The 19,541-nt window shown below is 37.3% G+C and overlaps 1 protein-coding gene across 1 annotated transcript in view; it reads left to right on the top strand.

Annotated features, from left to right (window-relative positions):
• The window catches only part of OCLN (occludin), a 52,164-nt gene extending 34,498 nt beyond the window's left edge, over positions 1-17,666 (top strand). The window contains exons 5-8 of the mRNA XM_044657681.1: positions 3,866-4,072; positions 11,066-11,237; positions 11,807-11,848; positions 17,542-17,666. Of these exons, the coding sequence (XP_044513616.1) occupies positions 3,866-4,072; positions 11,066-11,237; positions 11,807-11,848; positions 17,542-17,643 (523 nt within the window). The 3' untranslated portion in view covers positions 17,644-17,666. The remainder of the gene's footprint in view (positions 1-3,865; positions 4,073-11,065; positions 11,238-11,806; positions 11,849-17,541) is intronic.
• The last annotated feature ends 1,875 nt before the right edge of the window (positions 17,667-19,541 follow it).

Below are 19,541 nucleotides of genomic sequence, written 5' to 3' on the forward strand. Positions count from 1 at the left end.
GAATCAATACTTAGTATTGGCTCCAAGGCAGAAGAGTGGTAACAGCAAGACAATGGGGCTTAAGTGACTTGCTCAGGGTCACACAGCTAGGAAGTGTCTGAGACTAGGTTTGAATTTTCCATTTTGTATTTCCCATCACCAGGTCTGTTCTCTATCCATTGAGCTACCTGGTTACTCTTAGCACAATGCAATTTAAATAATTGTAAGTGAGTAGGAGAAATTCAAAGTGCTCTGAGATTGACTTAGGAGGTGGCATTTGAAACTGGAGAACATTCCAAACTTGGCTAACAGAGAGCAAAGGCCCTCCGTGATAAACCACCGTGTATGTTCAGGTCATAAAAACGTGGGAAAGATAAGATTATTCACTTACAAAAATGAACAATTTGGAAATATGTTTTGCTTGTCAGCTGTGGGAAGGGGGAAGGAAGGAGGGAATCAATTTGGAACATATAACTTTGAAAAAACTTATGTGGGAAGTTGTTATTACATGCAATTGGTAAACAAAAGCGGAGAGAATAGGATGAAGTAATCTTGGAAAGGTAGGACAGGAGACACTGAAAGAGAATTAACTCCAGTAATTTAATTAATAATTAATTCGGTGTTTATCAAATTGATAGTGGTGGTGAATATCTGTAAAATGGGCATAATTCCTCCCTGAATTATGAGGATCAAGTAAAATAATGCATATAAAGTGCTTTATAAATACCAGCTGTGATTGTTTTTTTGTTTGTTTTTTTTAACTATGAAATGAAATCAAATGTGATGTTATTCATAATCCTACCTACCAGCTATGTGAAACTGGGCAAGTCACTTAATCTTTGCCTTTATCCACTAGACCAGTGATGGGCAAACTTTTTAAAGAGGGGGCCAAAGGAAAGGAAATGCTCATCTGTCAGTCTGTTTCTAAGGCAACTCTTTCAAAGTTTCATTGTATTGTATCCTACTCATTGTATTCATCAGATTAGGAATAATGTTGGCTGTCCAGATAACATTTCAGGGGGCAGCATCTGGCCCGAGGGCCGTAGTTTGCCCATCACTGCACTAGAGAAAGAAATGGCAAACCATTCCATTGTCTTTGCCAAGAAAACCTGGTAGACAGAATAGTCCACAGGGTCACAAAAAATTGGACACAACTAAACAACAAATTCTACACATACATAATTAAGACCTTCTTCTAAGATTTCCTCGAAGAAGGAAAAATGGATGTGAGTACAGTACTTTCTGGAGAGGCAAAAATGTGCAATGATATTTAAAAGATGTAGAAGAGGGGCAACTAGGTGACCCAGATAATGGAGAGCCAGGCCTGGAGATGGGAGAGCTTGGGTTCAAATGTGGCCTCAGATACTACCTAGCTTTGTGACCCTGGGAAAGTCAGTTAACCTCAGTTGCCTTACCTTTACTTTTCTTCTGTCTTGAAACCAATACTTATTATCAATTTTAAGAAAGAAAGGTAAGGATTTAAAACAATAAAAAATATGAGATGTGGGAAGAATCCAGATGGAACAAGTCCAAGCTGACATTGAATGTTGAAGAACTTAAGCTATCATCCCAAAGATTTCTGATATCATGAACTTTCCATGAAACTTCTAAATAGAATTCTCTAGCAAAACCGAGTAGTTGATTCTATTCTTTTTTTGTTGCCTTTGCCCTGAAAACTGCAGCCTTTTTTGAAGGTTTTATGTGACCATTTTTGCCTCTCAGAGCTGTATCCAAAGCAAGAACCTGTGCATATATCATATGTTATTCTCACAGAGTTTTGGACAGAGTATCTGGAAGTTTGTTTCCTGATGACTCATGGGACAAAACTTGGCTTCATGTCCATCTTCTTATAACAGGTGATTAAAATGTGCAGGAATTCTGCTGGGCCACAAGTTTAGGAGGTTTTCAAGTTTGGTGACAAACCAGAATGGAGTGTAATTTCCAAAGCTTGTAGATTCCCAACCCAAACACACCCAGAAACCTCATTTTTTTGGGGGGGTGGGGGAAAACCTTTCCTTCTGTCTTAGAACTATTATTATGCATTTATTCTAAGGCAGAAGAGCTGGCAATTGGGGTTAATTAAGTGACTTTCCCAGAGTCACACAGCTAGGATCTGACTGAGGCCAGGTCCTCCCAGCTATCAGATCCACCCGAAAACCCTTCTTTTTTTAAAGCCTACTTTAACACTTCTTTTGACTCTTAAGTAATATCTTGAGAGAACTGGGGGTGGGAGAGGAATGAGATTTTCTTTTGTTTAGCACAATATTTTAAAATTTAATTGAAGTCTTTTTTAGAAATGTCTTTTACCAAAAAGTATTTCCGATATCCTCAATATAAGTTATCTTATTTAGCAAATTGAATCAACCATATGGTTCCAACAAACTTTTTTAAAAAAGGAATGATAAAAATATAGATTGTGCCTCTCTGGCTTTTTAAAAAAATTAAAGTACATCCATATTTGAAGAAACTTTAATTTCATAGATAAATGCTGAGGGCTGGGTCATAACTCCTGAAAGTTCTCCCTAAGTTGCTAAGGCTGGAAGAAAAATTCATGTCCTGGGGGTTCCTGGGGGTGGGGTGGGGGTGTTGAGCCTTTCTGAATTTCCTTAGGCTGGTCTGCCTTTAAAAGAATTGCCTTTGGGTAGGGGTGGGTGGAGTGGGGTGCCTGAATAATGATGTGCCTGAAGAGGACTTCTTTGGAGGAAGCTGAATAACTCTGAGTGGAAGAATAGAAAACCTTTCTCTAAATTACCCCAAAAAACCTAAAATGAGAACATTTCAAGTTATTGAGAGTGCTTTAGAAGTACTTGTTAAGGTAATGAGATTTAAGGAAGCTTTGATTAAAATGTAAATTTGCCCCTCTGTTCCTTGGCTGAATCTTTTGTTTCCTTCTGCCACATCCTGAGCTCTCCAAAGCCATTAGGTGAAAAGCCACCTGTTAGGAGTTAACTTGCCCTCTCTTGGTCCTTTTCTTATTGCCTTTTCCATGTTTGTGCATTCTTAAACATTCTTTCTCCCTTAGGCTATTCTTTGTTACCTTTTCCCAAATCAAAACTCCAGATTGGCATTCACTTTAAGGAACTTGGTTTTACTGCTTTCCCAAGATCCCTTTACATTTTGAAGTAATTTTACTTTCTGAGTGGGGGAAGTATCAAAATACTTTAGCAATAGTGAATGCCATTGAAAAAAATTATATAATGTTCTCCATTCTTTCTAATATGACCAGACATTTGAAGGGATCTTTAATACTTATCTTTAGTTATACTTTAAAGCTTAATAATCTAGATTTTAAAAGAATTTAACTTGAAATGTGAGTAATTATAATTTCATATTAAATGTTTTATGTGTTTTTTTAAAAATGCCCCAGTAGTGGGATACTGTACATTTTTCCCTGCCCTACTTTGGATTTTTAAAAAAAAAAATTATTCTATGGAACATAAAAAACCCATAAAACAGAAAAAGTGCTAGGATTTCCCCCAACTGGACTAGTGTAAGGTAAATTATTGATATATACCCTTTCAAGTGAAACTGAATTTTCCTAAGATTAAATACCCTTATTTGTTTTATTTAGAAAAGCTTAAGAGAGGCTCCTTTTAAAAGTGGACCTAAAAACTATTACATGCATCAAAAAATTCTAAGAGCTGCAAAGTTGGGCATGCCAAACTCCAGGGATCTGTGCAGTGGACCTTGCATAAATTCCTTGACTGAATGAACACACACAATTTTGGAGGTTTCTTTGGCATCTGTTCTTGCTGCTATTTGGATTGTGGAAGAGGGTAGGATTGAATAGTCTTGCCTTCACTGAGAAGATCATTCATTCCATGAAATGTTCTGGTTTTAGCTGCTAAATTGACCACTCGTGTATGATGTTGCTGTTTTCTTCTAGGACCCCAGAAGTGGCTAAAGTGCTTCCGGTGACTTCACCAGTGGATGATTTCAGGCAGCCTCGGTACAGTAGCAATGGCAACTTGGTATGTACAAAGAAATCTCATGGGAAAGGAAGGACATCGAGAAGAGCTGACCAGGACCATTATGAAACTGACTATACAACAGGAGGGGAATCCTGTGAAGAACTAGATGAAGACTGGGACAGGTAGGTACAGAAATAGCATTTGTAGAACATGGACCATTATGGGACCCCAGAACAACTCTGGAACTTCTTGCTGTTAGCTGAATAGAGCCCTGGGTTCTTTTACTTTGACACACTGCAGAGTATTGGGGAAAACTTCATAATTAGTTGCCTTAGAGTTTTTCCAGGGCAGCCTTCCCAATATTGATTGAGGTGATACTTAAGTGATTTCTGCAATCTTCTGTGAGCAAATGGGAGATACTGCTGAGCTGAGATCACCAGTGTTTTCATATGCACTTGGAAATATGGGGTGAGGCTTCCGAGAACCCTAGACATTAGCTGGTGCCATTCTGACCCTGTTCAAGTCACTTAACTTCTCAGTGACACAAGGAACTCTCTAAAACTGTTAGTTTACAAAATAAATAATGGTGTTGGGGTTGGTGTAAGGAGTTTCCTCACCAGGAGTTCACTATAGAAATGAAATCACAGGTCTGGCCCCATCCCAACCTCCTCCTACTCTATCTCCCAAAATAGCAAACATTCATTAAATATAGGCAAATGGGGAAAAAATGTACAAATGTAAGAACTCATTTGTGGTCTGAAAAGATCCCTGGATGTAATCCTTAATATTAGGCCAACTTGGGAAAGTTGTTTCATCTCATTGTAGCCCCAATTCCTCATTTTAAAAATGATAGGTTTGGGGGCAGCTGGGTGACTCAGTGGATTAAGAATCAGGCTGTATAAATGGAGATTTTGAACCTTGGGACCAGAAGTCCCTTAGTATTTCCCCAAATTCCCTTTAATCTCTACTACTCCTCCATGTTTGTATGGTCACATTATTGTTTTATAGGTTCTGTAGCTCCTCCTTCCTCTCTTCTTTTGCGAGCCAGCTGGGTTTAGCTACTATCTTTTTTATTTTAGTTATTATTACACAAACTTTAAAAAATATAATACTTAGTTACTGAATATTAATTTTCACCTCTACAAGGCCTAGAGATGGGAGGTCCTGGGTTCTGATGTGGCCTCAGACATTTCCTATGTCACCCTGGGCAAGTCACTTAACCCCCACTGCCTAGTTCTTACCACTGCTCTGCCTCCGGACCAATTCACAGTATTGATTGTAAGATGGAAGGTGAGGGTTTTAAAAAAAAAAGATAGGTTTGGAGGCATCTAGTGTAAGGGGTAAAAAGGGGTTTTGATTGGGTAAATATTAAAAGGTTGGTCACCAGGGGATTAAACAATTATCAGTCCCCAATTAAAGAATAACCTCAAGTTAAAATGACTTTTATGGAAATTTATTTACAGATGAGAAGAGGAAGTAGAAATAAGGAAATAAGAGAGAGGATAAGATAGGATAAGTAATCTAACACAGTAGGTAATTTGCTCTGATCCCCTAGTTCAATCCAGGTAGATCTAATTAAACCTCAGCTGAAGGAAATCCAGCATTGATCCTAAAGCCAGAAAGCCAGAGGCCAGAAGGCAAACAAAGCAAAAGCTTCAGCCACAGAGTCTCTATTAAAAGGAAGTTCCTTAAGAGAAATTCAGGAAGAGTCCATTTTAACATTCACCACATGGAACAGTATCACTAGCTCCAGACCTCCTCCAAGTCCGGTCATGAACCAGAAGAGCTCCTTCAGGTCCAGTTTACAAACCAGAAGAGAGAGCTCAGCTGACTGAGGTCTCTTTTTAAAGGGGCCTCTTTTTTGTGTCACTTCCTGTGGCCTCCTCTTAGTTTACATGTCCAATCACAACAGACTCTTTTCTTAGGTATGCCCAGGAGGCAGTCAGTAAATTCTGATTTGTTATTCACTCTAGCACATGAGGGTTACAGCCCACCCAACTTGTGAGTTATATGGAGATGTTTTCACCTTTGGTGAGTAAATCTAAAGATGGGCAGGATAGATTTAATCTCATTATCACACTAGAGAGCCTGTAGTTGGGAGGACCTGGGTTCAAATGTGATCTTACACATTTCCTAGCTGTGTGACTCTGGACAAGTGTCACTTAACCACAATTGCCTAGCCTTTGCCATTCTTGGGTCTTAGAATTGATACCAGGACAGAAGGTAGAGGTTTTTAAAAATAAAACAATAGGTTTTAACTAAATAATCTCTGAAGGACTCTTTACCTACAATCCTATAAAGTCCCCCCTTTAAAAAAAAATCCCTACAGTGATACTTATTAGATGTATGAGTATGAGAAAATTATTATAGTTTTTGAAGCCTCAGGTAAACTTCTAAGACTATAAGTCAGAAATGGGTTGTGACCTGTGAAGAAAATTTCTCACATCTTGAAAATCTTAGGCTTTTTAGATATTATTGATTTATGAGCCTTACCTCTATGTTTTAGTTTGTACCATATTTGACACAATTTTTTTCAAATACTCATCTATCTCTCCACAATGGCTTTCTTACTTCATATGCCTTTAATGAATATCAAAATTATGGATACTCTACCCACTGTAGTATCTTTTTTATTTTATTTTATTTCTATACGAGGACATTTTGCTGTTTGTTATTGCTGTTGAGTTATTTTTCAGTCATGTCTGACTCTTCATTTAGGGTTTTCTTGAGAAAAATACTGAAGTGTTTTGCCATTTCCTTCCCTAGCTCATTTTATAGACATGGAAATGGAGGCAAACAGAGTCACCCAGCTGGTAAGTGCCTCAGGCAAGGCACTTTTTGATTCCAAGCCTGGCACTCAATCCACTGTGCCACCTACCTGGACTGTAGTGAGGGTATTATTGCTATACTATTCTATATAATGGTCTCTAGTCTTAGTTCCCTGGAGCTGGCTAATTTTTTGTGATACAAAAATAAATGCTGTTCCGCCCTTTCTTTGCTCCCTCTACACGTAGTCTCCTCTCTTGAGAATAAAGTCTCTAGCTACTTGAGACTTGTCCTGAATAATTGCTGAAATCTATGTGAGAAAAAGGTAATCCCTCAGAAGTTGGAATGGGCTTCCTCCATTCTGCAGGATCATTCTAGAGCAATGTATGTTAGGGTGGAAAGATAGATATCTGATCACTATTTGCCTCTGGGGCAACTGAACTTCAATGTGTCAGAGAAAGGATAACATACTAGGGCAAACAGCTGCTCAGCTTACTTCACATTGCAGGATGTTCCACTTTTGGCCAAAGCCTGTCATTTTGAATGAAAATACAACAAGCCATTTATTAAAGGCTTTCTATGTGCAAAGCATACTACTACATTCTGGGAATATAAATAAAAGGGAAAAACAATCACTGCTGACAGAACTCATTGTAATAGAGATACAAGCTCCTTTGGGGATAACAATTAAATCTAGAAATGAATTTATTCAGCTCCTTCCTTCACTATACAGATGAAGAAATCAAGTCCAAAAGAGAAGAATCAAGAAATAAATATTTATGAAGCTATTGCTTTGTCCCAACACTGCACTCTGATATGACTATAAAAACAAAAACATAACCTACTCTCAGTGAGTTTATACTCTAACTGGGGAAGCAACATATCCAAACATATTTGTGTAAATATAGAATATGGACAAAATGGTTTTACTCCACTTTTAGGAGGAAAGGCATTGACATTTAAGGAGATGAAGAAAGGCTTCATGTAAAACAAAGGTCTTTAACTTGGGATCTTTGGATGCAATTCAATGGGTGAAAAAATTTTTTAAAAATCCCTGCTTTCTATCTTAGAAACAACTCTAAGACAGAAGGACAAGAAGTAGGCAAATGTTAAATGACTTGCCCAGAGTCACACAGCTAGGACATGTTTGAGGTCACATTTGATCTCAGGTCCTCTTTACTGCAGACCTGGCACTGAGACCATGTAGGTGCCCTGCTGTCTTTCCAACCACTCATACTCAGTTATCAAATTTAATTTAAAGTCTTGGATATCTTAAACTTTTTTTGCCTTAAACTTCATAGTTTATATGTGGTTAATATCTGCATATAAACAACCACCAAATAATTTGTGAGGTCATACTCTCATACTTTTCTCTGAACAAAGGAAAGCAAAAGCAAAATAATCCATGAATCCCATGGCAAGAGAATTTCTATTTAATTAGCCCTCTCTCTCTCTCTCAAGGTCTGTTTCTATATCTTGAACTGCCTGTTATGTTTCTCTTTGAAGTACCTTAGTCAGCTGGTTGTCCTATAGGCATCTTAAACTCAAACATGTACTAAATAGACCTGAAGTATTTTCTCCTTAAATCTTCCCCCCTTCCTCATTTCCCTATTTTTGTCAAATTTTATCATTTTTCTAGTCATCTATGTTTGCAATGTGGGAATCATCCTAGACTTTTCACTTGCCTACCCCTAACATGAAGACAGCTAAGTGGCACAGTGGATAAAAGACCTGAGTTTAAATCTAGTCTCAGACACTTCCTAGCTGTGTGACCCTGAGTAAGTCATTTCATCCCTGTTTGCTTCAGTTTCCTTATCTTTAAAATTAGTTGGAGAAGGCAATGGCAAACCATTCCAGTATTTTTGCCAAGAAAACTCAAAATAGGGTCATGGAGAATCATTTGCAACTGAAACAACTGAATAATAACAATATCTAACATCTGCTCATTCAAGAGATTGCATCTTCTCTTTCTGTGTTCTCTTCTGTTTACTCACACTGCAACCACTTTAGTCCAGACCACTCATTATCTTTTGCCTTAGACTACTGCAACTGTCTTCTAATAATTCTCCCTCAATACAACTCTTTATTCACTGGTCTATCCTTTACACCACCATTAAATTGATATTCCTCAAGCTAACTTATGCCATTGTTGCTCCTTTGGACGTTTCAATGACCCTCCATTTGGCTTGGAAATTCTGGTTTTGTCTTTCAAAGCTCATTATATTTCTGGCTCCAGCCCCATGTCCTCATGGTGGTTACCAGTGGTGTTTATTCTTCCTCAAATACACTTAAGTTCTGGGAAAAATGCCCTAATTGCAGTTCTTGGTGCTCTCCATAAAGAATATTCTGTCTCTTGACTTCTTGAATCTTCCTTTTGAAATTTCTAACTCCCTTCAAGGCTCAGCTCAAATGCTAACATCTTCCTCTAGTCTTTCCTGATTTCTCAAGTTATTAGTATGTGTCTCTTCCCTTAAAAAGTATATTGTATATTTTACATAAAATATGTTATATATTGCATATAATATATAAATATAAAATATATATTATTTTATATCTCCAATATTTACTTAACCTGTGAACATGTTATGTTATCTTATAGAATGTAAGAAAGGGCATGGACTTCTTTGTTATCCTAGTGCCTAGTGCACAGAGTGGCATATAATAGGCTCTTAATGCCTAAATGAAGTAAACTTATCATGTGTATTAGTGCTTTTTTCTTTTTTTGCCCCTCGTTAATTTTGAATATAACATAAGAGTCCTAGGATGTGATGCTTTCTTATGGGATGGAGGTAATCCAAAGGCTTTGCTGGTTTAGCACACCTGACCAGCCCTTACTAACAGAAAAGGCTTCCAATACAGGATTGATTACAGACTCTGTGTCAGTTGTCACAGTAATATGAGAACTTAGAAGCAGAACTTGATGAGCTTGAGTTTGGGGAAGCCATAACCAGCCTGGCTATAGGGTGATGATTTTGGGGGAGTCAAAAACATTATAGAAATATCATCCCAAAGGCTGTAGAGGAATTGTGATATAGCCACATCAGTGAAATCATCGCTCTTGAAGCATTGAAAGTATCTTCAAATAAGAAGAGAAACACAGATGAGTCCTTCCCAGATGCCTTCCACTGGAGCCCAGTTCAGGCTCAGAATGGCTTTGAGTGGACCCGGTGCTCTAGTGTCTGGCTGTTAGCTAAGTTCAGAGTGGCTTCTCACCAGGCTGGCCACGGGGTGATAAATTACTCATCCACAGAAACCCTCGAAGATCATCGGTTAAACTATAGGGAATAAGCATTTATATAAAACCAAGTACTGTAATAAGTGTTTTTTTCCCCTTTTTCAAGACTTTCTTTTCTGTCTTAAAATTACTGAGTATCAGTTCTAAGGTCAAAAAGCAATAAGGGATAGTCAATGGAGGTTAAATGACTTATCCAGAGTCACATAGCTAGGAAGTATCTGAAGCCAGATTTAGCCCAACAGTACCTATCTTGTAAGGTTGTCATGAGGATCAAATGAGATAAATTTGTAAAAAGCACTTAGCAGAGGGAGCTGGGTGGCTGAGTAGATGGAGAGCCAGGTCAGAGATAGGAGGTCCTGGGTTCACATCTGGCCTCAGACACTTCTTAGCTGGGTGACCCCCATTGCCTAGCCTTTACTGCTCTTCTGCCTTTGAACTAATACACATTATTGATCCTAAGATCAATTAAGATCCTAAGATCCTAAGATCAATTTAAAAAAAAAGTTAGACCCAGTTATTATCTCCATTTTATAGTTGAGGAAACTGAGGCAAACAGAAGCTGTGGCTTGCCCAAGGTCACACAAACTAATTAATGTTTGAGGCCAGATTTGAGCTCAGGTCTTCTTAATTCCAGGCTCTGAGCTCTATCCACCACTTTTCCAATTGCATCTAGAAACATGGAGAGGTGGCTCTAGCTAGAGATGGAAGAGGGTACTCATACTTGTCTTCTTGTATCCAAGAAAATTAACAGTTTTGAAGGAACAGCAACATCATCATCATCATCTTCTTCTTTTTAATTAATTAATTAAATTACTTAATTTAGAATATTTTTCAATGGTTACATGATTCATGTTCTTTCCCTCCCCTCCTCTCCCAGTCCTCCCCCCATAGACAATGAGCAATTCCACTGGGTTTTACATGTATCATTGTTTAAAAACCTATTTCTATATATGCAACAGAGTGAACATTTAAAGTCAACATCCCTGATCATATCCCCATCGAACCATGTGATCAATCATATGTTTTTCTTCTGCATTTCTACTCCCACGGTTCTTTCCCCAGATGGGGATAGCGTTCTTTCTCATAAGTCCCTCAGAATTGTCCTGGATCAGTGCATTTCCAGCAACTTCTTTTAAGAGTATACAGATAATAATTTTCTCCCCTTATTATTTAGGGAGTACCCACCAATAACCTCAGACCAGCAGAGACAACTGTATAAGAAAAACTTTGACACTGGTCTACAGGAGTACAAGAGCTTACAAGGAGAAATCGATGAAATCCACAAAGAGCTCTCTCGCCTGGATAAAGAACTAGATGATTATCAAGAAGAAAGTGAGGAATACATGGTGAGTTTCTAGAAAAAAAAACACATTCACAAAAATGTGAGAAATAGGGGAAATAAAGACTGGCTTAATAAACAAAACAGGTTATATAAATTCTTGTATTTATATTGTATTATACCACTATCATTTATATTTATGTCCTAGTTATACCACCATGAATCTTGTATTCGTCCAATTCAAAACTTTTGGGAATCTTTATTTTACCATGTCAAGTACTCTGTGTCTTGCGAAATATAGTCATATTGAAGACTGGTAATAAAATAAAAAAGAATTCAGTAGAGGAACCATTCTTGCCACTCCTAGCCTTGTAAAAAGTCTTCTAATGGTGTTGTTGGAATTAATAAAAAGAGGGAAGGAATTTGTCCATTTGGACCAATTTTGCAGTTTAGCTTCTATTTTCCTATGTGGATAAAGTAAAAAAATATCATTAGATTAGATAGCATTGTTTTTTTTTTAAGTATAATTCAGGGCTTTAAACCTCAGACTAAATTATGAGGTTTGAGCATAATTATAATTATGCTTAAGGAAAATGACACAATAAACATCCATTCTCCTGTGTTTCTTGTTAATAGGCAGCTGCTGATGAATACAATCGACTAAAGGAACTTAAAGCAGTAAGTATTATCAAATACAAAATTCCTTAATTTCTCTATGATCTGTTCTCTTCAAAAATTCAATGAAGTGGAGCAACTAGGTAGTACAGTAGATAGAGGGTTAGGCCTGAAGTCAGGAGGACCTGGGTTCAAATCTGGCCTTAGACACATCCTAGCTATGTGACCCTGGGCAAGTCACTTAACCCCAGTTGTCTAGCCCTTTCTGATCTTCTGTCTTAGAATTGATACTGGGATAGAAGATAAGGGTTTTTTAAAAGTATATTTTTAAAAAATGATAGGTCTGGACCAAATAATCCCTGAAGTACTCTTCACCTACAATCCTATAATGCCCCTTTAGTTTTGTGTTCTAGAATTTTGCCAGAAATAGAAGTTCAGTTTATTGGCCTATAGCACCCCCTTCCATTTGCCCTTTACAAATCTTTAGCACCATTTGTGAAACTTTTTCAGAGATGACTGTGAGTGGCTCAGGCATCACATCTGGCTGTTCTTTTCATCATGCTAGGATATAGTTGCTTCTTTGATGGGTAACTTGATTTGAGTTCAACTAAATATTGTCTTACCATTTGGTCAGTTGTATTGGATTTCTACTCTCTCTTTACCATTTTTGTTCTACTCTTTCTGGTACACAGACCATTCACTGTGGAAGGAAAAGCACAGTAAAAAATAAAAAAGAAACTGAGAATTTAGCTTTCTTACCATTCATCCATTGCCATCCTATCCTCCCTGAATAACTGTCCCATCCTCTTTCTCTAAGCAGAGTTTTAAAAACACTTTTTTTTGTGTTCCTTTTTTTTTTGAGAGAATTTTTTTCAATTATATGTAGAAAGAATTTTTAACATTTGTTTTCTGACATTTTGTGATCCAAATTCTTTCCCTGCATCCCTTCTTTCCACCCTTCTAGAGACAGCAAGTAATATCATTTTTTTTTTTGTTCTTGAGAGGAAATTGTTGTATGACAGATAGAATTGACCTAGCTGCTAAGAAGACATGGCTTGATATTCTATTTGTGACACATACTGACTGAGTCACTCCAGGCACTTAACATCTTAGAATCAAACACAAATAGAAATGGGGAGGTGAAACCAAGATGGTGGAGTATCAGGATGGAAAGCTGGAATCACTCTAAGAATCCTCTCAAACTGACCTTAAAATAGCACTTCAGAATGAATACTGAAGTCAAAGAACCAGCAAGGGGAAGGAATGAAGTAATTTTCCTTTAGAAAACAACTTGACACTTACAAAAATGAACAATATGGAACTATGTTTTGCTTGGTAATAGATGTATAATATAGATTGAATCGCCTGCCAGCGGCAGGAGGGAGAAGGTTAGGAAGGGAGGGAGATAAGTTTGGTTATAGAACTTAGGAAAACTTGTGGAAATTTGTTATTGCATGTAATTGGTAAAAAAAATTATATGTATAATATTTTTTTTCAAAAAAGTTATGGAAAGAGGAAAAAAAGAAAACAATTTAAAAGGTAGGCAGAAAAGGTCTATTTCACTGGGATAAGAGGGGAGCTGGAAGTAAAACTTCACACAGAAGAGTGCAAGCTGCCCACCCTCCACCTACTGCTCCAGGTTCTGAACCTGGCCGCAAACCACCTTCAAGGCTTTGGGATTCCTCACCCATCCCTTGAAGTCCCAAGTCCTGGCACAAGCCTGCAGTGAGGCTCCAAGCTCTATCGCAAGACAGTCAACCGTGAGGCTCTGAGCTTCTGCCCAAGCCAGTAGTGAAGACCCAAGCACCAGGCCAACTCCAATGCACGATAGTCCCTGCCAGGTTGGTGCCAGTCTAAGGGGAGGCTCCAAGACCCAGGACCAGGCAGGGCTCACAGTGTTCTGAGCCCTGCAAGCCATCAGCCGTCCCTATAGGAGATTGAATCAGCAGTAGAAGATAGCTTTAAGCATTCCCAGCCCATGTGCCACCATACCTCCTTGGAAGAACTGAAACTTGCAGGAAACCAGAATTAGAGCTGAGGATAGCTGAAAAGAAAAATTGAAGTTTTAAGACAGAACACCCTCAAATAGAAATGGGGCCCTCTAAACTCTACATAAATATCCCTAGGGGTTGCATATTGACTTAGGCAACCCTGGGCAAGTCACTTGACCCCCATTGCCCACCCTTACCAATCTTCCACCTATGAGACAATACACCGAAGTACAAGGGTTAAAAAAAAATATAATATAGTAGATATTGATAATTTTAATAAACTCAATTATATTAAATATTTAAATTCATTAAGTATTAAATAAAATACATTTTACATTGTTTTGGGGGGGGTACTAGTGAGTTGTGTTTCATTTGACCCCTTTCCTCTGGTGTACTGTTTAATACTATGGGTGTTGGGGGTATTCAGGAAGGATTAGCACCTCTGGTGTGAGGGCTTGCTGAGGCCTTTTCAAGATTGTTTATCCACTTTTGGTGTCCACCTTTGTAACCCAGCTCTCACTTGGGACTCCAAAAAGCTGTAGCATACACACTTCATTAAAATCTTATTGGGAAGCTGGCTAAACTAAGTCAAGGGTAACCAAAAGGCTTCAAATGCATTGGTGAGTTAGGGAGTATCTACCCCAAGCAAGTGAAAATTCCCCCCAGCAAAATGAGTAGATGAGAAAAATTTGTTTCAATGGCCTGACATCAGGTGAAGCAGGCTCCATGAAGCATTTAAAGACTGGTTGGACATGGAAGATGCCAGCGTCATCCATTGAATCCCAGGTCATCATCAGTTGTCCTACATTTGTCTTGCCACTGGACTTTGATGATTCTGCTAGAGAGTGTGAAGCTGATGACTTTCTGGAACTCTGCCTCAGCTAAATCTGAATTCCTGTCAAAGTTAAGACATCACCTCATGATGTCATTGATTCTCTTTGAAATGAAGGATAAACAACAACACTTTAAGTTGCATAGAAGGTTCCAAGCTGTATTGGTAAAAAGCAGTTTGCTTATCTGGGAGTTCCCTTTGTAAAAAGAGTAACAGTGTTCTCTTTAGTCCATTGTCGTTCCTAGTATTTATTGCCTTTCAATTCATAATAGACTGATGAAATTCTTATGAGATCATGGTATATTTAAAAAATCATCCTTATTTTCCCTTTTTTCATTCTTAATATGTATATTTTTAAATCCATTTGGATGAGAAGCAGTTTGGTATACTGGATAGATCTATGAACTTGGAGTGAAGGAGTCTTCAATTTGAATTTTGTATCAGATATTTACCAGTTGTGTGCTTCTTGAGAAGACATATTTTCTGAGACTTACTTTTTTCATCTGTAAAATGGCAATTACATAGTACTTACATCAAAAAATGGTCATGAAGTCCAAGGTGTTATTGTCATATAAACTATTTTCATAGCTCTTTGAATGTTTTTTCTTTCTTCATGTTATAAAAGCTCTTTCAATAATATTTGCAGAACTTAAGACATATATGGCTTTTTGGCCCCTCTTAGATATGCTCCAACTCTTTTAAAAATCTACTCTTCCTAAACTGTGGTGCAGAAATCCAAATCCTATGGTACCAAATCTCAGTAAGAACCATCTTTTTAGTTAACAGTTGACTTCAGAAACCTGACTACATCTTTGCAGTTCCTTGCCTTCAATCAAGAGTAGTGATGAAATTTTATCTGACTTGCCCCCTTTTCAAAGATGTTCATTTTTCTTGCCCATGATTTCAAAATCTTTGGAAAGGTATTCTGCTTTCTTTTGGATAGTGTCATTTGTTCTGCCAAGAATTTTCAGAAGTGATTAATAATTTTTAACACCTGATATGACCAAGAAAGTCAAAAGACAACAGACATCTTAAGACTGTCAGGATAATAAATAGCTACTTTGGTTCCCCTTACAAATGATTACCAACCTCCACTATTTCTCTTTTCCTATGATCATTTTTTGAAGATCTATCACCTGATAATACCTATTGATCCATACTATAACATTGTTCTTTGGAGCACAGGAATCTGATTTCTTCTTAGTTCAATTTCCTTTATAGAAAGTTTCATTCCTACTCTTAACTCCAGATGTCCTTCCTTCCTTCCTTTCTTTCTCTGTTAGATTTTTTTTTTAAAGCCTTACCTTTTATCTCAGATTGGAGTCTGAGTAACTGTTCCAAGGTAGAATAGCAAGCAGTAAGGGATAGGCAATTGGGGTTAAGTGACTTGCCCAGGGTCACACAACTAGGAAATATCTGAGGGCAGATTTGAATCCAGGACCTTCTATCTTCAGGATTGGGTCTCTTTCCTCTGAGCCACCTTGCTGCACCTTTCTAAGGAAGGTGAGTTTTCCTTTCTATGTAGTAATCCTTTTTTTAACCTTCATTTTCTCCCTAAACATTTCTTCCATTTTTTTCAAGCAACACTTTGTTGCCTCTGAGAACATGGCAAGTAGAACTGCCATCCCTTTTTACTTTCTTGTTTTAGGCAAAGACCAACTTGACCTTTGCACATGTGGAAGTATTATGTAGATGCTGGCAGGAACATGTAGGACACAATCCACAGGTTACACTAGAATTATCCTTGCCTTGAAACTTGCAGGAAGAAAGTTCCATAATCTTTTGTCCTTCTGGTGGCTCTTGATTGACTTTTGTGATGGATTGCTGAGGTGAAGTCACCAATTTGCAAGATGTCACACTCAAGATTTGAGAATATTGTGAATTGTATCTACCTCATTTCACCTTGCCCACTGATCCTCAGAAGCTTCCTTTACTCTCCGAGATGCTATTTTATGGTTTCACTTAGAGAATGAAGCTTATTTTATTTAGGAGCCAAAGCAAGACATAGAGACAGATATAAACTCACATTTACTTATCTAACAAAATCTGTGTACTCATTTCACTTTGTTGGTGCTCTCCTATACCTTCCCTGTCCTTGGTTAGACATTAGACTCACCTAGTAGAAAGGAACTTTTTAAAGCCTTTCCAGTTTTCTCTCTTTTCTATCCCCTCCCCAATGCCAGGCTATATAGGATATCCTTGTTTGTCCCAACCTTGTGCTTTTGCTGATTGTTATGATTTGGGTGGTAGGTGTGGTAGGAGGTAAGGACAAATACACATACACAAAGTTCCATCAAAACTCTTAAAAGTTTTTATTGGAAATTCACCCATAGTAGTCATTCCACACATGCCATTCATTGATACAGCACTCTCACTGGATGCTCCATTTTAGTTCCTCTGAAGTTGATATCAATTTAAGGTTCAATGGGAAGGGTTGTGGTAGGAGAGACGATTGACAAACCATATAATGCATGTGTGACAAATATAGGTATTAACATGAACTATTTTTTTAAGTTTTGTTGCCTTTTGTTTTTATATCAGAATCATTTCCTCTTAAACCCTATTCCTTTTGAATATTTCCTTGTAATTAAGGGGGGGAAACTGAGCAAACTCAATTGAAAGACTTAAGCAACCCTACCTTAACAGTATAGCCTCCATAGTCCCCATCTTTATACCTGAGGGGTAAATGGAAATAATTTGTATTCATCTAAAGCTAAAATTTCCATATTACAGTCAACCGATTCTGACAATAAAAAACTTTAGGTGTTTTTGCTGCCTCCTCTCCCTTTATTTTTAAGTTTTCCAGTATAGAAAATGAAATGAAAGAGAAAATATATATCTTTATCTGCCCATCAGACCTATTCATCTTATAATGTTGTAGGATCTCTAAAAGAACCCACAGAAAACATTGGGTTAATTTTTTTTCTTTTTAGTCTGCAGATTATAAGAATAAGAAGAAATATTGTAAGCAGCTGAAAAGCAAATTGTCTCATATCAAAAAGATGGTTGCGGACTATGATCGACAAAAAACATAAAGAGACAGTGACAAGAGGGTTGGAGAGACTATGGGATATATATATCCTTGCCTTCTCTGCAAATAACTTAACCAATGTTATCTGAAGACAAAGTATCTCTTGAGTGTAATCAATAAGAAGATATCTCTGTGACCTATATAAAGTTTTGATAGCTAAAGTTAATTCAATTTAACGGCATCAGTGTTGATATCTTTTATAATGCTTTTTGATAACTCACCTTTACATTCTGACATTAAGGGTTTTAGTCTTTAAATCTGGGTACTAGTATTAAGGAACAAACGTCCTCTGAAGATTTAAACCTAATGACTACTTCCAACATCACCAGTGCTATGTGACTTGCACTCCAGTCTCCTGAGGCTTCTCAACTGAACAATAACCTCATTAAAAAACTCTGCAATAGAGTTGCTACTGCTCTAGTTCACAGTTCAGGTGAACTCCATATGGTGACTGAATATATTCAAAATGAAGTTCTTTGCTTTAAACATATTTCTGTCTACTACGTATGCTGCATTCTAAACAACAGCTCCCCTGATTTCTTCTGAGTGGCTGGAAAATTGTTTTCGACAAGAGTGAACTATTTTCCTGAGCTGATGCTACCTAACCAAAATTATGCGAAAATATCAAGTGTATGAAATTTTAAAAGTGTATATATTCTACTTTTTTTAATCAGGGCATTTAGCCTCATGATGATGTAGGTTAGAGTTTTTGTCATGTATTTTTGACTGTCATTCACTTGTTATGGTTTACATGTTGGTTTTTTATTATTTAACCAATTAGATGGTCTGTATAATAAAGCATAAATTACTTTTGTAATACAGTTATAACTTGAACCATATCTTACTGGAACCTTTAAGCCCTGTACATAGTTTTTATAGCCTACTCAACCTGGTTAACAATACACCGTTTTTTGATATTAGATGAGCTCTGATAGCTGACCATTATTAGTGCTGGCAAAAACCTCCTCCTTGGTGGAAGTAATTATAGTGGTTAACAGTGTGAAGCAGTAAATTCACACTACACTAGTTATTCTAATTGTTAAAGTTGCTGAGTTTTTGGATATGGACAAGAGATTGATGTGAAAACTGGAGGTAACATGGTGTTTTGTGTAATAGAGATGTCCAGTGATGTTATTCAGTCAAAGTGTGTTCTATTTGTTTTTAAATTTTGAGGAGTCAAATAAATTTAGCTCAACTGGTCCTGCCTGCTATTCATCTTACCCACTGTTTAGAGATGCTCTTATAAAAGCCTGTTGCAGCAGCTAGGTGGCTCAGTGGTTAGAGAGCCAGGGCTGGAAATGGGAGGTCCTGGGTTCAAATATGACCTCAGACACTTCCTAGCAGTGTGACCCTAAGTAAGTCATTTAACCCCAATTGCCTAGCCCTTACTGTTCTTCTGCCTTGGAACATATAATAATTTCTATTTTAAGACAGAAGGTAAGGGATTAAAAAAAAAACCCATGTTTTAGGAAACTATCCTAAGACAATTAACCATTCAGCTTTAATCTTATAACAGAATGTTTAGTGCATTCAAGACACTTTCCAAGTTTGCTTACTAATGATAATGATGAAGTATCATTTCCAAAGAGATAAGTCAATAATGGTAAGAGGATGAATGTATCTTACTATATTCATTATTGAATTAATTTCTTCAAATTGAAGAAATTTCTATTCCTCTGTGTGCTCTGTACATGAAAGAATATAGCCTATTCACTTCAAAAAGTATATACATAGTTTAAGCTTTCACTAATTAAGATGTATTATTATAGTGGACATTGAATTCTTTTCTATCCTTTTTGACTTTTTCTTGATGAATTTTTAAAAAATAATGCACTTGGGAAAATGGCAAATGTTGGAGAGGATGTGGAAAAATGGGGACACTGATATGCTTCTGATGGAACT

Source organism: Gracilinanus agilis, chromosome 1 (genome assembly GCF_016433145.1).
Source record: "Gracilinanus agilis isolate LMUSP501 chromosome 1, AgileGrace, whole genome shotgun sequence".
Classification (NCBI taxonomy): domain Eukaryota; kingdom Metazoa; phylum Chordata; class Mammalia; order Didelphimorphia; family Didelphidae; genus Gracilinanus; species Gracilinanus agilis.